This window comes from Otolemur garnettii, unplaced genomic scaffold, assembly GCF_000181295.1.
Source record: "Otolemur garnettii isolate 467f Iridium unplaced genomic scaffold, OtoGar3 scaffold00081, whole genome shotgun sequence".
Lineage (NCBI taxonomy): Eukaryota > Metazoa > Chordata > Mammalia > Primates > Galagidae > Otolemur > Otolemur garnettii.
In genome coordinates this window covers 4247626-4257515 of record NW_003852476.1, presented here as the reverse complement: position 1 = coordinate 4257515, position 9890 = coordinate 4247626, and the positions used below count along the sequence as shown (strand labels likewise).

The window sequence follows — 9890 nt, the reverse complement described above, 5'->3', positions numbered from 1 at the left end:
CACTAGAGATGATGAAGAGACCAGAAGAACAGGAAACAAATACTCACTGTCTCTACCGCTTTCAAGCCACTTCTCAAGGTATTTATTTCTTTGTCCAGCTCAGTCATGCTGTTGTAAATAGCAACATTTTAGTAATCAACATGAGACTGACATGTATTGAACACATGGGTTTAAATATCTCCTGCGTGGACGTCCACAGTAGTTCATTCTAAATGTTCAACACTTCCTTCCACATTTAGCTCTCACAGAAAGACAACAGCGTTTTAAACTTATGGAATTCAGGTATGAAATTATGTTCCTTCTTTTCCACAGCCAGCAGGTATAGGTTAACTATAAACATCTCCATTTAGGTAAAAATATTTTCTGTTTCACTCGCACAGAAATCTTACATCAGCAAATTACTCTATGTAGAAACAAATTTCTTGCCATACTTGGCTCCCTTTGAAAAAGTAGAAGAAACTGGTTTATCCACAATCCTGGTCACACTGTGCTCTTTGTCACGAGTATCCTGCTTTCCACCAGGGGCGTGGTAATATCAGGCTTAGAACAGTATACAGTCATGGCTTGAATTTTAATCACAATTTTTCTTAAGTTTGTATTAAATAGTTTTCATTTTCCTTTCTAAAACAGAGAAAGATTCCTGGCCCATACACAATGCTTTCCATCTCATGGCTTTCAAACATTAGAAATGGAAACTTAATTCTCACAGATAATTCACAACATATAAGGAAACTCACCAATACTTCATTTATTTTAACATTTTAATTTCATGCCATATACATATATATTTCTACCAAATTCCACAGACAGAAGGAAAAAATTAGCCTCCTCATTATACTTTTCAAATTGACTGTAAAAAGTTGCAGTTTATGTTTTAAAAGAGAGAGAGCCAGAAGAAGAAGGGAAAATTGCCTGCTCTTGTCTCCAGACGTGGTGTGAAGTTTGTGGTGAATGTTTGGCGACTTTCCACTTTATTTTTAGTTTCTTGATTTGCATAAAGACTGCTTCCCATTAAAGGGTTGCCTTGGTTCCTGGGAGTGTGTGCATATGTGAACATTGCCAGCACCGCCCTGACATCTACGTCTTCTATTTGCTTAACCATCTATCTTTATTTAACTAAGGGTACTCTGACCTGTATTTAAAAGAATTGCCTTTTAAAAGTACTAGTGAAACCCACATTCCTTTCCTGTACTCTTGGTAACTCAGAAAATTAGGTTTTATGAAAGCTGAAAATTGCATGCAGCAGTATTACAAAGGAGTTTGAACAAATGTATTTTCAAAACCTAGTAACACATTTGAGGGATGGATTCTGGATGTGATTCAAACTTCACTTCATCTGACGTTCAGGGGAAAGCAGACAGAAGGGCCTGCTTCACGCAGTGCTAACTCCTATCTCAGTGGCTGAGGGCACCGTCCATGTGATTTGAAAAACTAAAACAGTCATAAATACTTACTTGACCTTTGCGGCTTGAGGAATATCCCGCAACTCTTCATTTAGATTGAGGACATTGGGGTATTTATTTTCCACAATAGTTATGAGATAGTGCAGAAGGGTAATGTTCCTACGGTCAGAGAAGGGAAGGGGATGAAATATTAAATACGGTTAATATCCGCACACGCTGTCTGTGCTCTAGGGGCAGAGCCACAGGATGCTACAGTCCTGCAGCAACTTTAAGACTGGGAAGTTCTCATAAGGGGGGGATTCTCACGAGAAGGGGGGTAACAGGTTTACACAAACATATGTCAAAAGGAGGAATATACTTTCTAAAATGGGGATAAAATTCACATTTTTGGTCCACGATGGGCACTCATCCTTCAAATCTGGGTGACATGCTGGGTGAGTGAAGTGAATCTGAACCACTGCCAAAGGGGACAAGCTCTGGTTTACCTTCACGGGGAATCCACCCCATAGGTGTGGAGCCAGGAGGACTGGGTGGGGCGAGGATTGAGGAACAGTTAATCCATGAAGAGGACAGCTGCTTTGAACGCTAACGATACAGACTAGCAAACTTACTGATGACAGTTACTGGTAATTTTTATCAGGCTTATCTGACGTGTGGTCAGAAGGTTAGGAAGCCTTGTTTCAGGGCGGAGCCTGGCCGTGGGCTGTCACAGCCGCCATATGGTACCTTCTGCAGCTGGGAATCCACTTCCCAATTCAGCAGCATTCTGGCTTCTAACTGCATAACCCTTAGAAGGTATAGCAGTTGGCTGAGCCAGCCCCCTCTGCAGTAGTGACAGTGCTGAGCTCTGCCTGGCCTGGATGGAAAGGCAGCATCTGATGATAGCATCTGTGAGGTGAAGCTGTGCTGGTCTGGCCCTTGTGGCACCTACCCCACTGCACATTATGGTCACCTGGGCTCCAGATGCCTGGGCCAAGCTCAGGGTTTCATTTAACTGGAATGAGGTGGAGCCAGGTGTGGGTATATTTTAAAACTCCCTGGTGACTCTAATACAGGCATCCTCAAACTACGGCCCGCGGGCCACATGAGGACATTTATCCGGCCCGCCGCTGCCTGTCCTGTTTAGCAGCCGACTCGTCCCGGGGCCCTCAGTCCGGCCCTCCAAGGGTCTGAGGGACAGTGAACTGGCTCCCTGTTTAAAAACTTTGAGGGCCCCAGCTCTAATATATTATCATACTCAGGAAGATACACATGCATTTCTTTAAAAACATTTTCAGGATTTAGGCCAGCAGTTCTCAACCTGTGAGTCACGACCCACAGGAACTGTATTAAAGGGCTGCGGCATTAGGAAGGTTGAGAACCACTGATTTAGGTAGTTTGCTAATTGAAAATGCTAACTCACAATACTCCCACCCACATCTAAACAAAATGAATCAGAATTGTCAAACACTTTTCTTTTCCACAACAGCGAAAACCATTTCTGGTTACCTTTGTGATTTCACAGAGACAGTGCAAGTCTACCCAAGTTACCTGACTCACGTTTTTAAAAAATTTCCTTTATTTTTCTTGCTCTCAATAATTAGAAAACACTTGCCCATCAAAACAAAACAGTGGCCAAGAATTCTAATGAGCTGTTTTCAGCTGTTCATCTGCGTTCTTCCATTTCAGTCTCTGCTGTTCACAGAGCCCTACCCGTCTGCCCATGTCCCTCTCGCCTCAGAAGACAGGAGACCATCACAAGAAAGAGTAATGGTATTTCCTTTTCATTATTTTAGAGAAATGCTTTGTTATTTAGAGACATTTCAGTTAATTTAGTTGTTTATGCTTTCTTACTCTAGAGAGGTTCAGAACCAGGTCAGATCTTCCCCTATTTGTTTGCTATCCATGTAACACCTTATTTGACTAAATACAACTTCCTAAAGAATGAACAACAACTACACAGTCACACATCTGATCGTCCCCTGGTCATTGCTAGCCACGGAGCCGTCACCACTGTGTGACCGTGCCTTTGGCTTCTTACACTGAGGTGGACTCAGCTGAGCAGCACGGATGGGAGGCTGCCACTGGCAAAGTGCTCTGGGGACACTGCAGGTTTGAAGATATGGGTGCTACATTTATGGACCAAATATTAAAGGCAGAAAGAAGAGAAAAAGGAAAAATTAGAAATACTTTTAATCCATTTCTTTGAAAAGGCTGGTACATTATATAAATTCTATAGTAGCCTCAATAAACAAGCAGATAGGCACGTAATGAGAACCAGGGGACTGGTGATTGGCTTTCGTGTGTGTGTGTGTGTGTGCGTGTGTACAGATGAATGCCTTTCTTTAAAAAGTGCCTTTTATATGGCAATAAGATCTGCCAGTTCCCTATTATGACCTATAAATAAGAATAGAGCTGCATACAACCAACAGAACAGGTATCGAATACCTGCAAGGCCAAGTACCTTGCTTGTTGGAACTCTGGGCAAGCTAAATGAACCACCTGACTGTGCCTCAGTTTATCTGGCAACGGGTAATAACAGCATTTGCCTCATGTACTTCACAGGCTGTTGTGACCATCAAACGTGAAAGTGTTCTGAGAAGGAGCGAGTGCTGGCATTTCACATGAGGAGGCAGAGTCACAGCGTAACAGCTGCTCTCCACTAATCTGTAACTACACACAAAAAATAACAGATTAACACACTATCATTACTTCTTCTAGAATGGATTCAGGGTTGTCAGAACACTATGCTGCATGAACCTTATAGAAAATATAGGGTAAAGAGCCTCATTATTTAGGAATGATTAGGGTGAATGGCCCCTATTTCTAAAAAGAATCTGAGGACCAAGAAGCCGACCTTAGAGGCTGCACTAGTGCAAGCCCCTTGGAAGTCAGTGAGAACCTCAGAGAAACAAGGACCTCAGCGACACTAGAGGTGAAATGCCTGATGACCCCACCTATTAGCGACACAAGGGTGTTTTCACATCTTGTTGTCTCCAATGAGAAGCTCTTCACCTAAAATGCAGTTGTACACTTTCTAGGAAGCATTTTAATGAGACTTGGGAAGGGCAGCTGAATACTAACAGCCAAATGCACTGATACGTCTTAGTTCTTTTCTGCTGTATATAGCTGCTAGCTCTAACGTATGAAGGAAAACAACCTAAAAACCCAGGAAGTGTCACATTCTGGCAGTAATGATCAGTTCTCTTCTTTTCTCTGATAAACAGTCTTCTGTGGAAGGTGGCTGGGAGGAGAACGGACAGGATGCCCAGAGTGTCGGGGACACTCTGCTTCTTGATCTGGGTGCTGGTGGGTTCAACTTGTGGAAATTCATCAAGCCCTGCATTTATCATTACTGACCTTTCTCCAGTACATTATACTATAATATTAATCAGAGGTTTACTAAATTTTTTTTTCTTTTAAAAGGTGGGACTGAAAAAACTCTTGGAATAGATGAGGTCCCTGGGGGCCAAAAATCGATGAAGAGCAACTGGTCCAAAGGCAGCTGGGGGACACTTGTTCTGTGAGAGTTCAGAGGAGGCAAGAGAGAGGAGAGAGAGACGTTCAGACTGGTGACTGCGCGTCACTGAAGCCAGAGGGCGACCCCCACTTACTTGTCAATGCTGGATTTCGTGTCAGCTATCTTATTGAGGCTGGAGATCTTGAATCCATATGCATTCCCTCTTTGGCCTTTATTCATATAATTTCCAAATGCCAAAACCACCTCTAGCAACTGCTTGAGGGCACCGCTTTTAAATACCTCTTCTGAGCCAGAACGAATTGCTTCAAAACAAAAAACATAAAAACATAAGTATTACAACTGTGACCTCTCCTGCTTCCTATCCTAACAACAGATATTGAAGATGGAAGAGTTAGTTATTGGATTAGCAGGGGGCTCTTTCAAAATTCCCCAACTGGAAACAAAGAACAAGAGGATGGGGAACCAGATGAAGCTGTTACTGATACCCACAGTCTTGCCCTTTCTCAGGCCTTTCCTTGGCCGATTCCTCAACCTCAAACACCGAGGAGTACACAAATAGCAAGTTCATTGCCAGCGTTTCTTTGGAAACACTTGCCTAGTGTGAGTCAGATCTACAGGATTACTGATCAATTCCATTGATGGCAAACTGGTCAGATTTGTTGCAGGTTAGAGCTTGCAGGTGGCACACCAGGGACTAGCCTGTGAGCATGCTCCTGATTCCTGATTTCAGCCTGCATTCTGTGGCTGCGATCTTATTTCAAACACTTAAAAACCTAACAGCCTCAACTCTCCCCTTGGAAAACTCTACTAAAGGCTCTGTTGTAAGAAAGCTAATTATAGGTTTGATGCTAATAGTGGACAAATTTCTTACCAACACCCATGTGTTAAAAGTTCAGTCCTGCAGGGGTACCCTGTGAGCCCAGAGCCCAGGCCAGGCCAGATCAACACTTCCCAAATGCTGATCTTAAGTACTTATCCATCAGAATGTCAAAAGATTTTGAGCAGATCTCTGAAGGCATCCTGTTTCCTAAATGCACTTGGGTTGCATTTGTAAAGGGCACTCGCATCAGAAACCACTTCCATCCCCCTGGCTCAACTTTACCTTCCACTTTAGGCTTCACTTCCGCCACGCGCTCTGCGAACTTCTTTTTGAAGTATAGTGACTGCAGTCTTTGCTGATAATGATTAATTCTGTAAGAGCAATAGCAGACTAATTAACCTTCACTTAGTATGTCCATGTTCACTCAACAGTCACAGGGGTGGTCGGGAGAAAAACCGTCGAGAGCCGCCCCCAGACACAGGCGCACCCCAGCTCTCAGGGACGCGGCGCCCGTCTGTGCACAGCTGCACAGGAGCCTCAACATGCAGAAAATGAGGCAATGGCTAAAAGAAGGCGGGGCTGCTGCAGACTAGAGGCTCCCTGCCCCCCTCCCCCCCAGTCCCTGAAGCTCTTATAAACACAGAAGAGATGAAAGGAGTGAACATGTAAAGACTCCCCATCCCACTGCAAATCAAGGACCGTTTCCCACACTTTCCCCAAGTTTCTTCACTTCCCACTTTTCACTGAAGGAAAGGCTTGTCTCCAGCATCCTCTCCTCCCTCCTGTCTCTAAGCCTGCCTCTTTCTTCAGTTAGCACCTCTCTGCTACCCTGAGGGGAAGAGTCCAGGCCTGAGCCTGGCTCAGAGTTCTCTACTGCGAGTCAATTTCACAGGCTCAGCTCAAACCCAGTCAGGTGTCCCTGGCTGTCCCAGGCTTTCTGGAGGAGGGTGCAGATATCATTAATTAGTTGCAATGATCTTCCCAGGGAGCCTGCCCAGTGGAAGAGAGCCTTGACCATTAGCAATGTCCGCACCTGCCACCCTGCCATCTACACATCAGCTCTGCTGTTGTGTGGGCTTGTGCAGACGCTGCTGCCAGAGTCCGTCCTTTCCCCTCCTTCCCTTTTACAACAGCTTTGAGATGCTGAGCTGTTAGCAAGTGCAAGATACTATCCCAGGAAACAAAAATGGCGAGGAAAATGACATTGATCAGAAAAGGTCTGGCTTAATTAGACCAAAGCCCATGAGCCCAAGAGGCCCAGAAATGGAGACGACTGTAAAGACACCCTGACCCCGGCTGAGCCACGGGCAGGAACTCACTTAATGAAACAATTAAATTCCACACAGCTCAGACTTGAGAAGATCACAGAATCTAAACAGGCTTCAAATTAAGCCAGGTTAATTGGCCCAAAACAATTTTATAGGAAACTTAGAAAGGTAAAGGGCATCTTGACCATTTGAAGCATCTTTAAACCCACCTGCTCATCTCAAAAAGGAATCTATCAGCCTTGGCCATACGATCCAATTCATGTTTATGTTCTTCTAACAGGTCAATGTCACATTTCTCAGGAACAAATTTCAAGAGCTAAAAAGTATACACAAATATTAAAACCGAGGTTTATAACATAAATATGCACAAAGATTTTTACCCTTTTAGTTCATTTGTATCAAGATGAATTTTTTCCCCCAGATTATTGTAAGGGTACATAAGATTAGGTTACATTGTCTGTGTTTGTTAGGTGAAGTCAGAGTTGTAGCTGAGCCCTTTGCCCAGGAAGTGTGCCCTATACCCCTACCTTGTACCCATTAGGTGGGAGCTTACGGCACTTCCTCTCCTCTCCCTGCCTCCCTTCTTGAATTTGATGGTGTTTTTCTCTCATGTAGTTGTTCATTTACTAGTTTCAAATTAGTATTGAGCAGATGGCATGCTTGCTTTTCCATTCCTGAGATACTTTCCTGGGGATAATGTTCTTCAATTCCATCTAGGTCAGTGGTTCTCAACCTGCCTAATGCCTCCTAATGCTGTGACCCTTTAAGACAGTTCCTCATGTTGTGGTGACCCCCAACCATAAAAGTATTTTTGTTTCTACTCCATAACTGTAATTTTGCTACTGTTATGAATCGTAATGTAAATGTCTGATATGCAGGATGTATTTTCATTGCTACAAAGGGGTCGCAACCCACAGATTGAGAACCGATGATCTAGTAAACACAAAAGATTTCTGAAGTCTCCATCGTTTTATGGCTGAATAGTATGCCATGGTTTACATATACTACAGTTTATTAATTCATTCATGGGTCGATGGGCACTTAAGTCCAAGATGAAATTTTAACTTTTGTTTAATTTGTAAATTCTGTTCACAGGTTAAGATACGACAGAAATGATTAAATCTTTCCATTTTTACTTGAAAATAGTTAAGTTGGTATAAGATTCATTCCTGACACATTTCTGCTCGCCACTGCTTTTCACATCAGAATTGCAGAAACTCTCCACCGGGACCCACTTCGCAAAGATGACCTGAAGGACCTTAAGATCTAACTCTTTTGGTGGAAGATGATACAGCTGGGATCCTGGGACATTAAGCAACTCACCTAAGATTACAACAAAGATTTATGTAATCCTTAGAAATAGAACCTAGGTCTGTGGACTTCCAGCTCTGTGTTTTTTTCTATTACATCACCCTGGCATCAATAATTCCATTTGCATTTTCCATTCAATTTCCTTATTTTCCTGGCTTATCTAGTTCCATGTACTTTTTTGCTGTGTGTAAAGATGGATGAGGGGACACTGTGGGATTTGATGTTTTTGATTCCATGTTTTTGATTTCATTTTTTGTAGGAAAAAAATGAGCACAGAGGTGGAATGAACAGCAACAATATTTAAGTTGAAAAAGTACTTCTGTATGTGCCCGATTTCCTTTCCCAGTACACACGTGTATATGGGTCTACACATACATCCTGTTTGCTGGATACCCTTGGATTTTTCTTTCTTATTTATTTATTTTTAACTTTAGAGAGCCCCTATATAACTTGATGCTGGAAGTGGGTAGTCCATTTAGTAGGTTTTCAAATGTTTGCTGGTTTTGACCAAGGGACCTCAGAAAAGGCACTTAGCCTGGATGGCAGCAGCAGAGAAAGAGAATCAGAATTACAGGGAAGCAGGTGTGAGGAGTTATAGGAAGGTGGTCCGAGGCTGGAAATAGGTTCCAGGCGTGGAGCTTGTCATGTGCCAGTGTCTGGAATGGACAGCACAGTATGCGTGGGGGTCAAAGAGTGGTGGGGACAACCGTGGGAGAGTAGGCAAGGGTAGAGGGTAGCAGCAGAATTGTAAGAAGTTTAAACTTTATTTGGGGGCAGCAGTATGTATCTAAAAAGTCTCATGTAGAGGAGAGTGTTTGCATTTTATAAAAAATCACTGTGCCTTATAAAATGGAGAAAGAAGAGACTAAAAACATTAGGGGTGATTACATAGTGATCCCATGAGAGGTGATGGAAGCCTGGGTTAGGCAGGGATAGTGGACAGACTGGAGAGCTATTTACGAGGTTTTGATGGAGCGGGCCTGACTTGATGGATGGATTGTGGTCTTTGAGGGAGAGTCAACGATGAGGCTCTTGGGCAATAGCATACATGGAATATAACAGGAAGCCCAAAAGGAGAAGGTTGTAGGTGGTGTTTGGAGGTGAGTTTGTGTTTGAAATATGCACAAGAGAACCAAGCAGTGACTTCTAGCAGGCAGCTGGATAAGTGGGGCTGAAAGCCCAATGAGGCCCGTTTGGGACACAGAGCACTGGTGCTGGTTACAGCAGGTCACAGAGGCCCGTTTGGGACACAGAGCACTGGTGCTGGTAGCAGCAGGTCACAGAGGCCTGTTTGGGACACAGAGCACTGGTGCTGGTAGCAGCAGGTCACAGAGGCCTGTTTGGGACACAGAGCACTGGTGCTGGTAGCAGCAGGTTAAGAAACCCTGTTTGGGAGACAGAGGCCTGGTGCTGGTTGCAGCAGGTGGGTCATGGAGGCCTGTTTGGGACACAGAGCACTGGTGCTGGTTGCAGCAGGTGGGTCACGGAGGGCATGGATGTGAGTGAGCCAAGCAGAAGCAACACTGGGAGAAAAAGAGCAGAGCTGAGTAGCAGCAGCATTCAAGGGACAAGGACAGGAATAGGAGAAGCCTTTGAAGGAGGCCATAGTGGTGCAGCCAGGGAAGCCT

At 43.9% G+C, this 9890-nt stretch overlaps 1 protein-coding gene across 2 annotated transcripts in view; it reads right to left on the bottom strand.

Moving 5' to 3' along the window:
* Nucleotides 1–9890, bottom strand: part of DAAM1 (dishevelled associated activator of morphogenesis 1) — a 182279-nt gene that overhangs the window by 10666 nt on the left and 161723 nt on the right. For both annotated transcript variants that reach the window (XM_003794419.3, XM_023515859.1), the window contains exons 18-22: nucleotides 7161–7267; nucleotides 5966–6054; nucleotides 4997–5165; nucleotides 1455–1562; nucleotides 48–108 (exon numbers count right to left, since the gene is read on the bottom strand). In XM_003794419.3, coding sequence (XP_003794467.1) covers nucleotides 48–108; nucleotides 1455–1562; nucleotides 4997–5165; nucleotides 5966–6054; nucleotides 7161–7267 — 534 coding nt within the window. The remainder of the gene's footprint in view (nucleotides 1–47; nucleotides 109–1454; nucleotides 1563–4996; nucleotides 5166–5965; nucleotides 6055–7160; nucleotides 7268–9890) is intronic.